Source organism: Myotis nattereri, assembly GCF_964212035.1.
Source record: "Myotis nattereri genome assembly, chromosome: 8".
In the NCBI taxonomy this organism is placed as follows: domain Eukaryota; kingdom Metazoa; phylum Chordata; class Mammalia; order Chiroptera; family Vespertilionidae; genus Myotis; species Myotis nattereri.
Window position 1 is genome coordinate 13,339,264 of NC_138083.1, and position 21,406 is coordinate 13,360,669.

The 21,406-nt window shown below is 41.8% G+C and overlaps 1 protein-coding gene across 1 annotated transcript in view; it reads left to right on the forward strand.

The window, feature by feature from the left end:
• Positions 1-21,406, forward strand: part of STAU1 (staufen double-stranded RNA binding protein 1) — a gene marked incomplete at its 5' end in the record, with an annotated part of 44,790 nt that overhangs the window by 17,146 nt on the left and 6,238 nt on the right. Inside the window, 6 exons of the mRNA XM_081098034.1 lie at positions 2,446-2,544; positions 14,945-15,175; positions 16,338-16,481; positions 17,598-17,744; positions 20,456-20,531; positions 20,741-21,060. Of these exons, the coding sequence (XP_080954160.1) occupies positions 2,446-2,544; positions 14,945-15,175; positions 16,338-16,481; positions 17,598-17,744; positions 20,456-20,531; positions 20,741-21,060 (1,017 nt within the window). The remainder of the gene's footprint in view (positions 1-2,445; positions 2,545-14,944; positions 15,176-16,337; positions 16,482-17,597; positions 17,745-20,455; positions 20,532-20,740; positions 21,061-21,406) is intronic.

A 21,406-nucleotide genomic window follows, 5' to 3' on the forward strand; every position in this document is an offset into this window, starting at 1 on the left:
ATTCTCAATGTTGTGCAACTATCATCACTAATCATTTACAGAACTTTTTCATCATTCCACATAGAAACTTTGTACGTGTTAAACAGTGACTCCCCCGTCTTGTCCCCATTCCCTGATAACCTTTATTATTCTTCTGTCTCTATGCACTTGCCTATTCTAGATACATCATCTAAATAGATAAATTTGTCTTTTGTGTTTGGCTTATTTCATTTATCATAATGTTTCCAAGGTATCATAATGTTTTCATCCATGGTGTAGCATGTTTCAAGATTTAATTCCTTTTTAAGGCTGAATAATATTGCATTGTATGACTATGCCACATTTTGCTTATCCTTTCATCTATTGATGGATGTTTGGGTTTTCACCTTGTAGTGATTGTGAATAATGTTGCTAATAGGTATCTGTTTGAGTCCCTACTTAAATTCTTTTGAGTATAGATCTAGAAGTGGAATTGCTGGATCATATTGTAAATCTGTGTTTTAACTTTTTGAGAAACCACCAAACTTTTCTACAGAGGCTGCACCATTTTACATTCTCACCAGCAACATACAAGGGTTCCAATTTCTCCACATCCCTGTCAACACTTGCTATTTTCTGTGGCCATTCTTATGGGAGTAAAGTGGTATCTCATTGTGGTTTTGATTTGCATTTCCCTAGTGATGTTGAGCATTATTTCACATGCTCTTTGGCCATCATACCTTCTTTAGAGACATGTCTATTCAAAGCCTTTCCTATTTTTGAGTTGGGTTGTTCGTTGTTGTTGTTGTTGAGTTTTGTCGGAGTTCTTTTCTGGATATCAGTTTTTTATCAGATATATTTTCTCCCGTTCTGTAGGTTGTCTTTATTCTGTTGATAGTGTCCTTTAATGCACGAAAGTTTTTAATTTTGATGAAATTCAATTTATTTGTTTCTTTTGTTACCCATGCTTTTGGTGTTACATCCAAGAAGTCATGCCAAACCCAGTGTCATGAAACTTTCCCCGATGTTTTCTTCTAAGAATTTTATTATAATTTTTGCTCTTATGTTTAGGTCTTTGATCCATCTTGAGTTAATTTTTGTATATGGTGTAAGGTAAGGGTCCAACTTCATTTTTTTGCGTGTGAATAGTTTTTCCAGCACCATTTGTTGAACATACCTAACTTTAAAATACAGTATATTATTTTTCTTTTTAGTTTAAAACCAATTTAACAAATAAATGTCAACCCAAGCTTCTGTGAAACCTATGCCTTTTAAGGTACCTTGCTTGAAGATTTCCGGCTTTAAGGATTCACTCATAAAAAGGCAGGCCTTCTTTCTCCTGAGGGTTTAAATAACAGGAATAAAAGTGTGTTTAGCTTAATAAACAACCAGAAATACTATGCAAATAGTTTGATCAGGCAGAGAGTGACATGAAACTAGATTGGAAGAACATTAGAAGGTAGAGAAGGAAGTATAAATAGTATCTGGGGTAAACGTATTTGTACAGGATTATATTCTTGATTGCATTTTTTTTAAACTTTCAGTTTTATTTCTTTTAATTACACCTTAAAATAATGATTCAGTGTAGGTGTAGGATGTACTTGATAAAATGTAAGAAAATCCCGGATGGCCCTATACACCTTGCCCACTCAACAATTTCAGCCACAGGTTCCTGTCAGATAGTTCAGATCTTGGAAATGGGGTTTTACAATTGTATGACTACAGAGTCCCAATAATATAAGGAAAAACACAGCTTGTTTGCCATGGTTTGGGGGCACTTTGTTGTTACCAAGCTTATCTAATTTTTTCTATTAATCATGGCAGTGCAATATAGAATCATGTTATCAGCGTGCGCAGAATTGATCTCTGTCACTCTTTAGGCTCAAGCCCTGGTTGGAGGACTGTAAATGAACCTGGTTACAGATATAAAGTTTCAGCTTTTGTTCAGGAGACTTTATTAGTTTTTTTATTTTTACCAGCAGCAGTAAGTATGAGATGCTTGGCAGTTTCATAATAGTTCCACTGCATCCTTTTGGGAAAAAGTGGTTTCCAAGGACTTCATGTCCAGATAAGAAACGTTAGGTGGAGAGACTTATATTTGAACTTGCCAAGTCCCACACAAGTCTGCCTGTGTTTTGACTTTTCCCAAAATGTGACTTGACAGTCCTTGAGGAGGGCTTTAGAAGTCACTCTGCCTGAGCAGCCAGGGCATCTCACTATGCCATGATTAGGCTGATTTCATACCCAAAAGTCCATTATGTATACATTGTTTATGGTGGATTTATGAGGTACAGTCTGACCCAAGTTTGATAGAACACTTATTTTTTAACCTTTTAAATTCACTGACAATGGTAGCGTGTGGCCTTGTTCTCACTGGTTTGATGCTCAGTCCATAAAGCCAAGGTTCAGTGTTTTTAAGGTTTATCACAGCTGGGATGTTGATGGTTTTAATAAGAGTTAACTACTAAACAATTATTATTCTTTTAGGTGAATGGAAGAGAATCAGAGGAAGAAAATCTCAATAAATCTGAAATAAGTCAAGTGTTTGAGATTGCACTTAAACGGAACTTGCCTGTGAATTTTGAGGTAAGTTTATTTTACATGTAGGATTTTGTATTATAAAGTTCTGTTGGCATTCATAGTTAAAATTATATTTTTCCTAAATAACATTGGAATAATCACATATATGTGAACTTCAAATTTACGATTCAAACTGTATATTTAGCCAGGTGCAGTATTCTCTCTTTCTAGGAGTTGTTAGGGGCAGTGGGTCCATGGATGGCCTCAGTAGGTCTATAAACCTAAAATGGGCTGAGGAACATTGCATTTACGCTCACATGTATATTCTAGAGAGGGTCAATTATTTTTATAAGACTCAAAAGCATCTGTTATCCCAAATGTTAAGAACTTTAAGTGTTCCCTAAAAATGTTGGCAGAGTAATTTTTTATTGTTGTTTGTATTAATCCTCACCCAAGAATACTTTTCCATTGATTTTTAGAGAGTGGAAGGGGAGGGGAGAGACAGAGAGAGAGAAACATCAATATGAGAAAGACACATCATCGATTGGTTGCCTCCCGCACATGCTCCAACTGGAGCCAGGAATCGAGCCTGCAACTGAGGTACATGCCCGTGACGGAATCGGACCTGGGACTCTTCAGTCCTTGGGTCGATGCCCTATCCACTGTGCCAAACCAACTAGGGCCTAGTTACTAGGCCTTGTTAGAGGAAATTTTAAAAAGACGTAGGCTTTGTCATTATCCAGCATCTACCCACCTACCCCCAGTTCACCCATTTAATAACTTAATTGTTGGAGACTTTATAGTCTATAATTCAGATGTTGTTACTTTTCATGTTGTCCCAGAGCTCCCATAAGCTACCTTCCTGCTTTTTATTTATTTATTTATTTTATTTTTTTATTGCTTAAAGTATTACAAAGAGTATTACATATGTTTCCCCCCCCCCCCCCGCCCTTGACAATCCCCTGGCCTCCCCTACCCCCCAGTGTCTTATGTCCATTGGTTATGCTTATATGCATGCATATAAGTCCTTCGGTTGATCTCTTACCCCTCCTACCTTCCTGCTTTTTAATTATTTTTTCTATTTGCTGTTCTAATTGGGTATTTATTTCTACCTTGTCTTCCAAATCGCTGATTAGATCCTCTGCTTTACCCAGTCTACTTTTCATATCTTCTAGTGTGTTCTTGATGTAAGATATATAATTCTTCATTTCTGTCTGGTTCTTGTTCATGGCCTCTATTTTCCTTTTCATGCTGTTGCAATTTGCACTAAGTTCCTTAAGCATCTTTATAACCATTGCTTTGTGAACCATGTCCAGCACGGCCAGGGGTGAACCTGAGGAGGGGTGGTGAAGCGTTAAAGACAGACAAGAGAATACAGTTGGGGCCAGGTAGGATCACTGTGCCTGGATGAGGAACAGTGACACAGCCTGTAAGCCAAAGGTTTATTTTATAGTCAGATCACACAAAGCAAAACAAGGGCAAGATGTTTACAACGTTCTTGTGAATTTCAAATCTGCTTCTTTCCTGTTGTTGCTGTTCTCTGAACTCTATCAAGCTTCATTTAGGCAGCACTTGCTGCACCAACACCCCCCTCCGCCCTCCTCCCCCGCAGCCCGCATGCCTCAGCTACCTAGGACTGCAGGGTCGGACTATAAGGTCAAGCTTACAACCATAGTCTTTTGGCTATAATTGTGCTGGGAGGGCTTTGCCCTCCAAGCTGGAACTTGTATGTGACTTTTTAAAAATTTTATTTTATTATTTAAATCTTAATTGTTCAGATTATTACATTTGTTCCTCTTTTTTCCCCCCATAACTCCCCTCCACCCAGTTCCCACCCCATCCTCCCTCACTCCCCATCCACTGTCCTCATCCATAGGTGCACGATTTTTGTCCAGTCTCTTCCCGCATCTCCCTCACCCCTTCCCCCCCAAGAATAGCCAGTCCACTCTCTATGCCCCTGATTCTGTTATAATGACCAGTTCATTCTGCTCATCAGATTGTTCACTTGATTTTCAGATTCACTTGTTGATAGATGTGTATTTGTTGTTCATAATTTGTATCTTTACCTTTTTCTTCTTCTTCCTCTTCTTAAAGGATACCTTTCAGCATTTCATATAATACTGGTTTGGTGGTGATGAACTCCTTTAGCTTTTTCTTATCTGTGAAGCTCTTTATCTGACCTTCAATTCTGAATGATAGCTTTGCTGGATAAAGTAATCTTGGTTGTAGGTTCTTGGCATTCATCACTTTGAATATTTCTTGCCACTCCCTTCTGGCCTGCAAAGTTTCTGTTGAGAAATCAGCTGACATTCGTATGGGTACTCCCTTGTAGGTAACTGAGTTTCTTTCTCTTGCTGCTTTTAAGATTCTCTTTGTCTTTTGCTCTTGGCATTTTAATTATGATGTGTCTTGGTGTGGTCCTTTTTGGGTTCCTTTTGTTTGGGGTTCTCTGCGCTTCCTGGACCTGTAAGTCTATTTCTTTCACCAGGTAGGGGAAGTTTTCTGTTATTATTTCTTCAAATAGGTTTTCAGTATCTTGCTCTCTCTCTTCTTCTGTCACCCCTATAATTCGGATGTTGGTGCGCTTGAAGCTGTCCCAGAGCCTCCTTACGCTATCTTCGTATTTTTTGGATTCTTTTTTCATTTTGCTTCTCCGGTTGGGTGTTTTTTGCTTCTTCGTATTTCAAATCGTTGACTTGATTCTTGCGATCCTCTAGTCTGCTGTTGGGAGTCTGTATAATATTCTTTATTTCAGTCAGTGTATGCTTAATTTCTAGTTGGTCCTTTATCACAACCTCGAGGGTCTCGTTAGATTTCTTGTAGGTCTCATTAAGTTTATCGGCAGTTTCTAGAAAATTCTTGAAAAACCTTAAAAGTGTGGTTTTGAACTCTATATCCAGTAGTTTGCTTTCCTCCATTTCTGTCATTTGTGTCCTTTTTCTTTGTCTCCGCTTTTTTTATGCTTCCCTGTGTTGATAAAGTGGTTTTCTGTGCTGAGTGTCCTCTAGGGCCAAGTGGTTCAGCCTCCCCAATTACCTGAGGAGGACACTCTTGGTGCACCCCCTTGTGGTCTTTGTGCACAGTCTTGTTGTAGTTAAGCCTTGATTGTTGTAGGTATCACTGGGATGAATTGACCTCCAGGCCAATTGGCTGTGAGAATCAGCTGTGTCTGCAGTGGGAGAATTTCTGTGCTGGAGACACCCCTCTGGGGCAAGACTTGCTTCAGTGGGGCTTTGGTGCTCGATGAGTCTGCCCCCCGAGTGTGTCCTTTATGGTTCCACGGAGCTGCAAACTGGATGGTCCCACTCTGACCTCTTGGGTTTCCTGGCTCCTGGATCTCTAGGGAGGTGATAATCTAGCCTTTGCCTGAGGCTACCCAGCAAAAGCCTCCCTGCAGGGCTTGGGCAGGGTGGGTCCCACGGGATCAACAGGGTGGGACTAGCAGTTATGGCTGCTCTCAGTCCTGCCCTCAGAGGCTCTGCTTCTCACTGTCCCGTTAATCACTGCAAGCCCCTCGGAGAGAAAGCTTCCCTTGAGTTCCGACCAATGCCAGACAGTCCCGCTTCTCCCGTATGAGTCTGAGTCCCTAGAGACTCACCCGGAACTGGAGCTCAGAGCCTGAGACTCCCTCCCGATTGAAAACGACAACCGCGCCCTCAGCCGCCAGCCCGCTCCGCATGCACCTCCACACCTTAGTATTTTACTTCCGTACTGCGCCTCCTCTGAGTCTCGGTATGCTTTTCTTTCCTTCTAGTTGTAGAATTTCCACTCAGCCAGCCTTCCTGTGGTTCTGGATGATGTCCGTTCCGTCTTTTAGTTGTATTTTTGAAGTGGTTGTTCGAGGCAGCAAACTCTGGTGTTTACCTATGCCACCATCTTGGTTTCTCTATCTGTATGTGCCTTTGCCACAAGTCAGTCCGAGGCTTGAACCTGTCTGAATGCTGTATCCACTCTCCACAGCTTTGAACTCTGTCTGATAGGTTGCTTGCCTCCATTTCACTTAGTTCTTTTTCTGGAGATTTCTTCTTTTTTTTCCCCCCATTTGGGAGTTGCTTCTTTATCTCCTCATTTTAGCTGTCTCTTTGTATTTGCTTTTATATATTAGATATAACTGGTATGCCTCCCAGTGTTTGTGGGATTGCCTAATGTAGAAAGTGTCTTGAGGGTCCAATGGTGCAGTGCAGTCTCTTTGTTCACCTGAGTTGTATGCTCCGGGAATGCCCTTTGTGTGTGTTATTTGGGGTTGCCTGTTGTAATTGGGACTTGATTGTTGATGTCCCATTTGTAGGAAGAATCTCCCTTCTGACTTGCTGCCAATGAGGTTCAACCCCAGTGTCATTGTGCCAGCTGTTCTGTAGGTGCTGATGGAACAGAATAAAACACAACAGGGCCAAACCAAAGACACCATGAAAATCAATCTACTCAATTCAGCAACAACAGGATAGACTAAGAAGGAAAAAGAAGAGAAAGCAAAGGGAAGGAAAAAATAAAAAGTATTCTAAAAGACACACAACCAAAAACTTAGAGGGGATATAAAGAAAAAGGGAGGCCCTAACTGATTTGGTTCAGTGGATAGAGCATCGGCCTGTGGACTCAAGAGTCCCAGGTTTGATTCTGGTCAAGGGCATGTACCTTGGTTGCAGGAGGCAGCTGATCGATGTTTCTCACTCTCTATCCCTCTCCCTCCCCTCTCCCTTCTTCTCTGTAAAAAATCAATAAAATATATTTTTTTAAAAAAGAAAAAGGAAGAAAGAATAAGATGAAAAAAATGGCTATATGGAAGCAAGAAGGAAGCTAAAAGATCTAGTATAAGGAAGAAAGAAGAGGAAACAATAAATGAAATAATAATGAATTTAAAATGTAGTAATAATGGGTATATTCAGATATAGATAGTAAAACAAAAGAAATGAGAAAAAAACAAAACAAGACAAATTAATAGGAATAGGCTAAAGTAGAATAGAATCAAACGAAAGAGAGAAATTTGAGATATGCAAGAAGAAAGAATAAAAAGGAGAAACAACAATAAAAATACACACCCCCCAAAAAACAGAAACACACACACACACACACATACACACACTCACAGACTCACACTCACACACTCAAATATCTTTGGGTCCACTATTTGTGGGCCTATCTAGATTTTGCTCTGAGGTTGTTGAATCTGGTCCCTTGGTGGACCTGGGCCTCCTGGGAATTGCTCCAGTATAGGTGAATATGAGTGACTGTCCCTTCTGGCCCTGAGCAACCTGATTGAGGTCCCAGAGGTTGAAACCCCTAGTAATCTAGTGGTTGGTGACTCCTTAGCCTAGAGGCTGGGTCTTCCCTGAGTCTCACACCTTGGTTGTCCCTGTTCTGAGCTCTACTTTCCCCCACAGAACTGGTCCTGCAAGTGTCAGTTGTAGACACTCAGGGTCCCTCTGGCTTTTGCCACAGCATGTCTGGGTTGGAGCCTGTGGTGGGAGCCGGTGCAATGTCCCGCTGGTGTTCAACTCACTGTGAGGTCCAGAGTGGTGTCCAAGCCTAGTCTGGGTGGTGGCGAGACTGGGCTCCTAGCTTCTGCTGCTCCCCCTTTCAAGACGGTGTGGCTTCTGATCTAGAGCCCCACATGCCTAGAGAGTGCCTGTGGCCATAGCAGGGGCTCTTTGTCCAGGAAAGCCCGAATTGCCTGCCCCCAAGACTCCTTTGAGATCTGTTTTACACACACACACACACACACACACACACACACCCGCACATCCACACACTCCCCTCTCATTCCCTTACACACACTTCCTCACTCCAGTTCTACCGGCCGCCATGTTGGAGTTCCCAGTACTTGGAGCTTTATGGTCTAAAAACAATAACCGCTGTTAGTTGAAAATGGATACCTACCACATCCATGAGCAACACACTCACGGGGCAGACTCAATGAGCACCAAAGTTCCACTGAAGCAAGTCCTACTCCATAGGGGCATCTCCTACACAGCAGCTCTTCCACTGTGGTCGCAGCTGGTTCTCACAGCCATTGGCCTGGAACGTCAATCCCTCCCAGTGGCACCAATAGCAGGACAGTGCACACAGCTTAAACAGGGAAGCACCTAGAGCAGGGATCCTCAAACTTTTTAAACAGGGGGCCAGTTCACTGTCCCTCAGACCATTGGAGGGCCGGACTATAAAAAAAAACTATGAACAAATTCCAATGCACACAGAGGCAGCAAAAACACCCAGCGGGCCGGATAAATGTTTTCGGCGGGCCGCATGTGGCCCGCGGACTGTAGTTTGAGGACACCTGAGAGTGTCCAGCTCAGGTGACTTGGGAGGTTGAGTCAGTGGGCCCTACAAGACACCTACTACACAAGGCCAGTCTACCAACTCCAGGAGACATAGGGGCTCTAACAAACACAGGGAAGCAGCCAAAATGTGGAGACAAACATGTCACAAATGAAAGAACAGAAGAAATCTCTAGGAAAAGAACTAAATGAAATGGAAGCAAACAAACAACTAGATACAGCGTTCAAAACAATGGCTATAAGGGTACTCAAGGAACTTACTGAGAACTTCAAGAAACATAGTGAGAAATTCAAGGAACTTTGTTATCATCGACATAAAAAACATCAGAAATGAAGGATGCACTAACTCAGTGGTTCTTAACTTTCCTAGTGCCGCGACCCTTGAATACAGTTCCTCATATTGTGGTGACCCCCAGTTTCAGTGTTACAAATTCAACATAATGAAAGTATAGTGATTATTCACAAAAACAATATGTAATTATATATGTGTTTTCGATGGTCTTAGGCAATCCCTGTGAAAGGGTCGTTCGACCCCCAGGTTGAGAACCGCTGCACTAACTGAAATGAATAATTTATAGGGAATCAACAGTAAAGTAGAGGACGCTGAGAACCAAACCAGCTGGTTGGAATATGAGGAAGCAAAAAAACAACACAAAACAAAAATCCCAATCCAAAGAGCAAAAAGAAAAAATCCAAAAATACAAAGATAGTGTAAGGAGCCTCTGGGATAACTTCGAGCATACCAATATTTGAATTATGGGGGTTCCAGAAGGAGAGGAGAGGGAGCAAGAAATTGAAAACCTATTTGAAAAAATAATGACAGAAAACTTACCTTCCTGGTGAAAGAAATAGACATACAAGTTCAGGAAGGGCAGAGAGTCCCAAAAAAGAGGAACCCAAAGAGGTTTGCACCAAGACATATCATAATTAAAATGCCAAAGATTAAAGACAGAGTCTTAAAAGCAGCAAGAGAAAAGGGAGGGCCCATACCACTGTCATCTGATTTCTCAGCAGAAACTTTGCAGCCAGAAGGGAGTGGCAAGAAATACTAGTATTCAAAATGATGAAGCTCAAAAGACCTACAACCAATTACTCTATCCAGCAAAGCTGTCATTTCTAATTGAAGGTCAGATAAAGAGCTTCCCAGACAAAAAAAAGCTAAGGAGATCATCCACCATACCAGTATTACATGAAATTTTGAAGGGTATTTTTTTAGAAGGGGGGGGAGATAAAAATTATGAACAATAAAATTGCAATAAATGTCTATCAACAATTGAATCTAAAAGTCAAAATAAATGAACAAAGAATCAAACAAAATAAACTGATTAATAGAACCAGAGGCATGGAAACATGGAGCAGACTGATAAATCTCAGAGGGAAAAGGGGTGAGGGGGTGGGAAGAGATTAATAAACACATAACTTACATCCATATATACATTACCCATGGACACAGACAATAGGGTGGTGAAGGCCTGGGGTGGGGTGGGGTCCATGTGGAGGGGAGCAATGGAGAGGAAAAGAGAGGGGGATATTTGTAATACTTTCAACAATAAAGATTTAAGAAATAAAATGTCTAAAAGAGAAGAAAATGGACAATAATATTTAATGCGTTTTTCGTTCAAAGATAAAGTGAGTCCAAATAGACTAGTCAGGTAAAGGAGAATTTTTTCAAACATTTTCCTTAGAATGTGCCATATGTCTATTTTCTTTTGATTTCCATGCTTGGTTATGCAGGGTTATGTTGTTCTTGTTGTTTTAATTCTTTATTGTTGAAAGTATTACATATGTCTCCTTCCCCCCCCATTGACCTCTCCCTGTCACTTCCACCCCCCAAGATTATGTTTTAATGTACAATGCAGATTTCTTTATCAATCCTTTGGTCTTTCAACATTGTAAATAGAATAGATTTAGTTTTCCAAAGAGCTTTAAACTCACACATTATTATTTTAGGCAAATGTAATTTGCAGTGGGACATCTTCTTAAAATAATTCAAAGTGATTCATAAACTTCTTTTGTAGTGTTTTGCAGTTACAGCTGATCCCCATATTTTATGCCTGACTTTTCATATACCTTCTGCCCGACCGGTGTCTCAGTGATTGAACATTGACCTATAACCAGGAGGTCATGGTTTGATTCCCAGTCAAGGCACATGCCCAAGTTGCAGGCTTCATCCCCAGTGTGGGGCATGCAGGAGGCAGCCAACCAGTGATTCTCTCTCTTCATTGATGTTTCTATCTCTCTCTCCCTCTTCCTTCCTCTCTGAAATCAATAAAAAAAGTATATATATTACACACACACACACACACACACACATATCCTATATAATAAAGATGTAATATGCAAATGGTTGTTATGCCGTGAACTGTAATGACCTACCGATCACAGATCAGCAGGAGGGTTGGGCAGCGAGCTACAAGCGGGAGGCGGAGAGCTACAAGAGGGGGCAGGGCAGCAAGCTATGGGGCAGGGGAGGGCAGAGGGGAGCTACAGGAGGGCGGCAGCGAGCTATTGGCAAGCTACTGGCGCACAGATTCGTGCACAGGGCTAGTGTGTTTGTGTGTGTGTGTGTGTGTGTGTGTGTGTGTGTGTGTAGCTTATATTATGTGCTAGCATCCTAATCAATCTAATCCAGGGTTGGGGAACCTTTTTTCTGCTAAGGGCCATTTAGATATTTATAACATCATTCACGGGCCATACAAAATTATGGACATAAAAATTAGCCTGCTCTAGTTGGTCAAACATTTAATTAACTCACCCCTATTTGCCTGGGCAGGGCCAGACCAAATGATTTCATGGGCCTTAAACGGCCCTTGGGCGAGATGTTCCCTATCCCTGCCATCAGCTGATTGATGATGATTTCTTTCCTACAGCTTAGCAGTGTTAACCTGCCTGCCATGGGGCGCAGGTGGTGGTGGAGAGGTGCACTTGAAAAACAGGGCCACCCTACACCCCTCCACAACTACCCCTTCCCTGTTCTGGCATTCAAGACCAGGTTTATATTGTTCCCCTTCCAGAGTGCAGAGCACCAGGTGGTTCTAGGGCTGGTGTCTTACTACCTGGCCCTTCATTCCTTCCAGCTTTTTTCCCTCTGTTGGGGGTGGGAGATAGGGATTGGGGAGGCAGTGAGACAGGGGACATACAGAATGACAGGACTAGTTGTTAGGCGGGAGCTTTACCCCAAGAAGCCACAAGGTATCCTTGGGAAGGGAAGACATGTTCCTTTCCTCCACCTCCTGAGGGACTAGAGTGGCATGAAAATGGATTTGCAAATATTGGAAGGAGTGGTATCAAGATTGTGAGAGTCAGCCGAAACCGGTTTGGCTCAGTGGATAGAGCGTCGGCCTGCGGACTGAAGGGTCCCAGGTTCAATTCCGGTCAAGGGCATGTACCTGGGTTGCGGGCACATCCCCAGTAGGAGATGTGCAGGAGGCAGCTGATCAATGTTTCTCTCTCATTGATGTTTCTAACTCTCTATCTCTCTCCCTTCCTCTCTGTAAAAAATCAATAAAATATATTTAAAAAAAAAAAAAAAGATTGAGAGTCAGAGATGTCTGGCTTCCTGGGTCACTTCAGGGTTACAGAGATGACTGCTGGGGCCAGGGCCTTGAATCCCTGTGAAGCTTATCACTTGCTCACACTAGTTGCAACCCTGCCTGAGAGTCACGGAGCTTTCTGGAACCTTAGTGAGGGATTGCCATTTTAGATGTGGCTCTGTGGGATTTGGGGACCAGATGTCTTTCACTGCACTTCCACTTTTGCTTCAGTTTCAGATTTGGCTTTCAGATGGGTGTGCAGGAACCAGTAACTGTAGCCGGGAGTTTTCAAAGTCACAAAAGAAATGGTGGGAGTGCCCTCTAGTGGTGAATATCTTTTAAAGTATTTATTTATTTTAAAGTAATAATTTAAAACATTACAGTTTGTGGCATTGAGAACCAAACCAGTTGATGTGAATACTTAAATAACTCATATGTCAAAGGTTCATATTAACTTCCATTATTAGGTTGAACAAAGGCTTCCATTATTCCTAACAGTTCTATCTCTTGTGCCTGGCAGGTTACCTGGCATATATCGGATGCTCCACAAATATTTATTGACTAAATGAACAGACTATTCTTTCTTAACTAAGCTTTTGATAGTGAATTCTGTCACATAGGAAAGCTGGGTTAGATGTTTGATAGAAGACAGGAGCCATGCATACAGTACTTCAAAAAAAGTATACAACTTGATTTTTTTTTTTTTTTTACAACTTGATTTTTTGATAAAATACATAGTTTTAGTTAGAAAATCACTGAGAGGCATTTGTGATTTGACCACAGGTCAAACTCCAAGTGTAGATTGGTGGGATCATGATGTGAATAGACAGTGAAAATGGTTGCTGAGGGGTCAGGCTGGGCTGTGAATTTGACATGAACCATCAGGGTGGCTGCTCTGAAGACATGGAGAGCACTGTTGAGGGAGGGAGAATTTCAGAATCTAGGCTGTCAGTATGGGAGGTGTGGTGGAGGAGGTAACCTGGGGGAGCTCCCTAAAATCAGTCGCAGCGACTGTGCAAGCTGGGCTCTTGCCAGCACACCTCTTTCGGTGTAGGGCAATCAAGGCCTCTGTTGAGATGCCTCTTGTTCTCATCTTGGGAACACAACACTGCTGGTGAACACTCTTTTAAATGCTTCTTGGCCATGTAGAGCGCTTCGATTGATTGTTTGTTAGTACTCATCAGAGGATATTTTTTCATTGACTTTTTTTTTTTTTTTTTGATAGAGTGGAAGGCAGGGGGAGAGAGAGAGAGAGAGAGACATTGATTGGTTGCCTCCCACATGCACCCTGACCAGGGCCAGGGTTCACCCTGCTACTGAGATATCAGACCAGAATTGAACCCGGGACTCTGTAGTCCTCGGGCCATGCTCTATTAACTGAGCCAAACCGGTTAGGGCTAGAGCTCTTATTTTGTAAAATACCTGTTCAAGCTTTTCTTTAATTGAGTAGTTTATCTTTTTATTATTGACTTGTAGGAGTTCTTTAAATATTCTGGATATCAGTCCTTTGTTTCAGATACATATATTGCAAATATTTGCTGTCATTTTATAGGTCCCCTTTTTCACTTTTTAAATGTTTTTTTTTTTAAGTATATTTTATTGATTTTTTACAGAGAGGAAGGGAGAGAGATAGAGAGTTAGAAACATCGATGAGAGAGAAACATCGATCAGCTGCCTCCTGCACATCTCCTACTGGGGATGTGCCCGCAACCCAGGTACATGCCCTTGACCGGATTCGAACCTGGGACCTTTCAGTCCGCAGGCCGACGCTCTATCCACTGAGCCAAACCGGTTTCGGCTTTAAATGTTTTTTAATGAGCAGTTTTAATTTTGAGAAAGTTTGTGTGTGTGTGTGTGTGTGTGTGTTTAAATCACTGTATAAACACATGTCTATGTATACGTACATGTGTATATGTATACATATATGTAAAACTCTGTTTTAACACAAGTTAGGGGATCATATATACTCTTCTGCAGATTGCTTTTTTTACTTACTGAGCCAGTAGTTTTTAATCACTCTTAGTGTTAGAGGTTTTCTCATTCTTCTTTACAGCTGCATAGCAGCCAGTATTTAATAAAGTTCAATATTAAACTCAAACTCTTTGTGCTGCAGTTATTTCTGGGCTTTGCTGGGACAGCTTCCTTTATGCTGTTCGTGGTGGACGTTCTGTGACCTGTGGAGATGTGAGCCATGTTTTTAGGAAGGTGGTAATAGAAAACGTTGCCCTGGTTTGGATACTTCAGACCCCAGAACATTAAAAAATTTGAAAAAATAAGAAAAAGTATTCAGCATGATCACTGTTTCATTTTGCCGACATTTAGGCTCCCTTCACTTATTGCAGCGGTTCTCAACCTGTGGGTTGCGACCTCTTTGGCGGTTGAACGACCCTTTCACAGGGGTCGCCTAAGACCATCCTGCATGTCAGATATTTACATTACGATTCATCACAGTAGCAACATTACAGTTATGAAGTAGCAATGAAAATAATTTTATGATTGGGTCACAACATGAGAAACTGTATTTAAAGGGCCAGAAGGTTGAGAACCACTGACTTAATGAATTTTGTCCTTAGTTCCCCTTTACCTGTGTCTCATGTGAAGTAGTGTACTAACCAGTGTTCCCTGCAGCTTGTAATAAGTGTCTGTCATGCTTTCACTCAGTCTTTCCCTCTAAAACAGGTCGCCCGGGAGACTGGCCCACCCCACATGAAGAGCTTTGTGACCAAGGTGTCCGTTGGGGAGTTTGTGGGGGAAGGTGAAGGGAAGAGCAAGAAGATTTCAAAGAAAAACGCTGCTATAGCTATTCTTGAGGAGCTGAAGAAGTTACCACCCCTGCCTGTAGTTGAGCGGGTGAAGCCCCGAATCAAAAAGAAAACAAAACCCATAGCCAGGGTAAGCACCTATCTGAATGAAGAGGGTGTTTTCACTGCCCGCAGACGATTGGGGAGCTGAGGAGGCTGGCTGCTGCCTCTAGTGGAAGGGGAGGGAGCTAATGTGCACACGCCAGGCCCCAGACACCCTTTACACGGCCACTTTGTATAGTTCTCTTGGGAGTCCCAGGTCAGTCAGGTAAGGACACTGAGCCGGGTTCAGTGGAGTTACCCACGGGCTTGCACATGTCTAATGGACGTGGGTGTGCTCGCAGCCCTGTGATCACAAGGGCAGTCAGTGCCCACCCGTGGGAATAGGAGTGAACCACGCTTCCTCTATCTCGTGGACTGCTGTACTGTTCCATTGTGAAGGAGATTCATGGGAGGAAAGCTGGCTAGGGGCAGATATAGGAGTGAGACATCTCACTATAAACCCTGTTTTGGAGTTTTGAGTCATACCAATGGATCTATCAAAAATTATATTGCTTCTCCACTTCAACCCCAAAGAAGGGACAGAGTCCATGTGGGGACATTTATGAATGTCAGTATTGTCAATACGGTTTCATGCTGTATGAACATCCAAATTTTTCTTACACATAAGTTAGCATCTATACATAGAAAAGTTAGCATACTTTTGAAGTTTTCTTTATTTTCTTAATAGCATACTTCAGCAATTTTCTTTTTCTGCTGAAGGTCACTCCTCGTCAGAAGAGGTGAGGACTCCTTGAAGCTGAAGGTGCCCACTGTGGGGTTCTTTCAATGTAGCATCAGCTTGAAAAAAAATTTGTTTTTAATCGTTTCTGGATTTGAGTCATTGTTAAGAAAGCTGGGAACCCATCTTATAATACAGAGTTATGGGAAATTTTAGGAGTAGTGTTCTTATTTTTCTACCTTTTCATTGTAATTTGTTGAAATTGTTAAAAAGCAGAGATTACAATGATGCTTGCCTACTCATAGTGAAATGTTGATGTTGGTTTGCCAGGAAGACCTTAAAATCACTTTAGAACAATCATAGAAAATCATTAAACATCTTTCAATTAAAAATAGGTTTTAAAAAAGAGAAGCTTAATTTGGAGCTATTAGATCAATATAAAAGTAACTCTTGTCATGTCCTGATCTCTGAATTGGCAAGGTTGTTTCTGTGACTAACAAGGCACATGATTTCTGTAATAATTGTTTCTCAGGTACAGAGTGGCCCAGAACATGGCCAGGTGATGAACCCTATTAGCAGACTGGCCCAGATCCAGCAGGCGAAAAAGGAGAAGGAGCCGGAGTACATGCTTCTCACAGAGCGAGGCCTCCCGCGCCGCAGGGAGTTTGTGATGCAGGTGGGTTAGTGCAGCTTGTGGAGGGCCCTTCTCTGACTTCGTCCCATCTCAGAGCCTGACCAGACCCCAGGTCCAGTGTGTTGGGCCAGTGGTCCGCTCCCTGGCATCAACATTGTCCATGTTAAGTCCACGTTGCTTGCAGTAACTTGGTGCCTTAAAGGCTTACTTCTCTGTACAGGGCTGCTATTTTTGTTTACATTAACAAGTGAGATGAAAGTAAAACATCAAAGACATGTTGGAACTTCTCTTATTTGTAAACAATATAAGTGACTTCTCTACTCAATCATAATAATTTTGAAGACTAGAATTTTCAGTTTTTTCTAGTTATAATGTCATAGCTGAGACTTGACATACTTTTAAACTTAATCTGCATTATTAACCCTTTCTCCATCACTTAAGTCTAGAATAGACACTCAACAAAACAACTTAATTCTTGCTCTATAGAGTTTGCAGATTTCGGTGGTATAAAACCCCAATCATGGCTGTTTCCACACCTGGTTATGGAGTCGGGAAGAGATGAGCAGCAGCACACAATTATACAATATTTCCACCATACAAATACAACAGATGTGCCCTGGCCAGTGTGGCTCAGTTGGTTGGGCATTGTCCCGTGCACCAAAAAGTTGTCAGTTCGATTCCCAGCTGGGCACATGCCTGGATTGCGGGCTCGATCCCCAGTAGGGGGTGTGCAGGAGGCAGCAAATCGATGTGCTCTCACATCAACGTTTCTGTCTTTCTCTCCCTTTCTCTTCTCTCTCTCAAAATCAGTAAAAATATTTAAATATAACATGTAAAGAACTTCAGAAGCATAGATAACTGCCAAATGTAGTCAAATTAGAAAGTGATGTGTCTTAAGTATTCATTACCTGTTAAAATAACTTAATTATAAGCTTATATAATACACAGTTCGATAATGGCTGCCTTGTAACAATGAGCTCTCCCAATTCCTGCATATTTACCAGTCTGCTCTCGCAAGCTGGTGCAAGCAGCTCCCGGGTGCCACTGGTAAGATGTCTGGCTTCAACCGTTGCTGGATTCTTTGGCCAGCACATCAGTTCCTGACTGGTCTTTACGCTGAAGGTTTAAGCACTGATGAGTCCTGCCTTCTTTCTGCAGGTGAAGGTTGGAAACCATACTGCGGAGGGAACAGGCACCAATAAGAAGGTGGCCAAACGCAACGCAGCTGAGAACATGCTGGAGATTCTTGGTTTCAAAGTCCCGCAGGCTCAGCCCACCAAACCAGCCCTCAAATCAGAAGAGAAGGTGACTGCGTGGGTCTCTGTGTCCTTGCTCTCTAATTGCAAGATGATCTTCTCCCCTTAACCTGGGGGACTCTGGTACCTCTGAGCCATAAAGCAGCCCTGCTGTGCAGCATCTTCTCCATTTGGATTATTATAATGTAGTCAGAAAGAGAGTTGCATGTCCATGGCCACAAAAATTACTCTGGGTCGTGTTATTGTTCCAGTATCTTTGTGGTCTAGGATACTTTGCTGGAGGGCAGCTTGCTCCTTTCCGTTAGTGCAGCGGTAATCAACCTGTGGGTCGCTACCCCTTTGGCGGTCGAACGACCCTTAGGGGTCGCCTAAGACCATCCTGCATATCAGATATTTACATGACGATTCATAACAGTAGCAACATTACAGTTATGAAGTAGCAACAAAAATAATTTTATGGTTAGGTCACAACATGAGGAACTGTATTTAAAGGGTCAGAAGGTTGAGAACCACTGTGTTAGTGGGTTGCTGGATAATGGGGTTTGAAATTAATGAATGTGTGATTCTGTCATTTGTACTCTTAGAATGAGGTCCATATAAAAGATGCATCAACTTGGGCTCTCGTGAGTTGTGGAGCAGGCTTTGATTTTTCTGGGACATTGCGATAGTGTGATTTTAGAGTTATGGCCAAAGCCATAGTTTAGACTTGAGTTTTCTTATCTATAGACTAGAGGCCCTGTGCATGATTGGGGCCGTGGAGGGACTGTGGGAGGGCTCCAGAGCATGTCTGGCCCATCTTGCCCAGTCCTGATCAGCTGGACGCCAGCAGCAAGCTAACCTACCAGTCAGAGCATCTGCATCCTGGTGGTCAGTGCACGTCATAGCAAGTGGTCGAAGGGTCAGACACTTAGCATATTAGGCTTTTATTATATGGGACGATATAAAAGGCTAAGTGACCGACCATATGTCTGTCCAACCAACTGACTGGCCAGTACATATGCGCACTGGCAATTTAAAAATAAACATTGACCCGCGTATGCGAGATACATATAATGCTCTCACTGGCACCAATTGCACACATGTGTTTCGATCTGTCATTGTCGATTGTTTCTTTGTCCTAAAAATGAGCACGTTCATAAATTAAATGAAGAAATTTTGGATATACTCCATAGAGATTTTTACAACTATTTGAGTGATGATTCCATCGATTCATCAGATGATGCCAAAAAGGAAAATTTTCCCACTGAATTTCTTAATAGTATTACTCCTTCGGGAATGCTGTGTCATAAATTAAAGTTGAAAGTAGGTGCAATCATCATGCTACTGAGAAATCTTAATAGTAAATGGGGTATTTGTAATGGTACTAGATTTATTATCAAAGGATTGCAATCTAACATAATTGAAGTTGAAGTATTAACAGGATCTGCAGAAGAATTTCTGATTCCAAGAATTGATTTGTCCCCCTTTTACACTGGCCTCCCATTTAAATTATTTCGAAGACAGTTTCTTGTGATGCCAGCATTTGCGATGACTATTAATAAATTGCAAGGACAAACTCTAGACAGAGTAGGAATATTCCTACCTGAACCTGTTTTTGGACATGGTCAGTTATATGTTGCTTTCTCTCGAGTTTGAAGAGCTTGTGACATTAAAGTTGTAAATACTTCATCTCAAGGGAAATTAGTCAAGCACTCTGAAATTTTTTTTACTTTTAATGTGGTGTACAGGAAGATAATAGAGTAAGTTTAATCAATTTATCAGTCATTGCTTTTATCAGTGTTTTTATATCATGTCTTTGTTATGTTGTTTATTAACTAATTTATATATTTTTATATACATTCTACTAATTTTCATCTCTGACACTTCTATTATAGAGAAAGGGCAAATAGCGATATTAAAATATTTCTTCTAATTAATTTCCTTTCAGTGTGCACAAATCCATGCACCGGGCCACTAGTTTCTTTATAAATTTAAAACTATATAAAACTAATCTTATATTGAAAATTTTACTTCTGCTAAGACTCTTAAGCACTACCCTTAACCTTGACTGACCTTGTCTCTAGTTACTGAAAGCTTCTATTGGATTAAACATGAAAAACCCAGGACTGATTCATTCACCTTTGCCGGTTAGTTGTATCAGTGGTGAGAAGTGGCACCCACTGTGGCCACATAGTTAATAAGTGGGACCCCAAATACTCATCAGAGAATCTGCGTAGATCCTAGACTTGGCTTTCAGGTACCTTACTTTCTCAGAAAGGAGACCTTGTGTTTGACAAAATTTTTATCTAGTAACATTTCCCCGTAAGTTTGTCAGTGTACAGAAATGTCACCTTACCTCTTAATTGGATTTTAGCTCCAAGAAATATTGTGTAGCTTGTTTAAAGTGTCTTCTCCACCTTGGGCTCTGCCAATCTAGTATCTTCTTTTTCTGGTTTAATGTTCCCCTCTCTTCCTGTTAGCGCAGACAGAGGCTCAGCGTTTAGTCCGGTGCAGTTAGATGCTCCCATGGGCCAGCTGGCAGGGGTGGGTCTGTACACTGCGGGGGAGCACTGGCTTTGCCTTAAGGCTTGCTGGGCGGCAAAAGCAAACTGGTGCTCACGCTTTGGGAGGAGGTTACTGCTGATTGCCTCCTCAGATTCTTAAAGTGTGAAAATCAAAGATTATGCTGGTTGGAATTCATAATATTTTTAGAGAGAGGAAGTAATTTTTCAACAGTTTTGTTTATACTCATAGCCTTTTGTTTGTTTGTTTGTTTTAAAGACACCGATAAAGAAACCAGGGGATGGAAGAAAAGTAACCTTTTTTGAACCTGTCTCTGGGGATGAAAATGGGACTAGTAAGTGTGATGTTAATATTGTTTCAATCTGAATGTGATTCTGGGATTTGCATGGTTCCTGGTAATAGCAGGTGCCCAGTGAATGATTTACAATGTGTTTCAGTTCTGCATCATTGTGTGCCCATGTGTGCAGAGAGTAGGCCGGGTGAGGTCTTTCCAGGCAGGCAGTGTGTGTGCGCTTGCATTGATTCGTCTGTGTCCCTTTCTAGGCAATAAAGAGGACGAGTTTAGGATGCCTTATCTTAGTCATCAGCAGCTGCCTGCTGGAATTCTTCCTATGGTGCCCGAGGTTGCCCAGGCCGTAGGAGTCAGTCAAGGACATCACACCAAAGATTTTACCCGGGCAGCTCCGAATCCTGCCAAGGCCACAGTAACTGCCATGATAGCCCGTGAATTGTTATATGGGGGCACCTCGCCCACAGCTGAGACCATTTTAAAGAATAACATCTCTTCAGGCCACGTACCCCATGGACCTCTCACAAGACCCTCTGAGCAGTTGGATTATCTTTCCAGAGTCCAGGGATTCCAGGTAACTGCTAAGCCTGAGCCGTGTAGTCTGTACCTCAGTGCAGTCATCTTTGGGTTTCTCTCAGAAAACAAACTTTGCATCTTGTTCCTGTTTTTTTTTTTTTTTTTTTTTTTTTTTTAAGATTTGCTTACAAATATATTTTTATTGATTTCAGAGAGGAAAGGAGAGGGAGAGATAGATAGACACATCAATGATAAGAGAATCATTGATAGGTTGCCTCCTGCACACCCCCACTGGGGATTATGCCTACAACCTTGTCATATGCCCTGATAGGTTGATGCTGAACCGCTGAGCCATGCCAGGCTTTTTTTTTTTAACATTTTGTATTGACTTTTAAGGGGGAGAG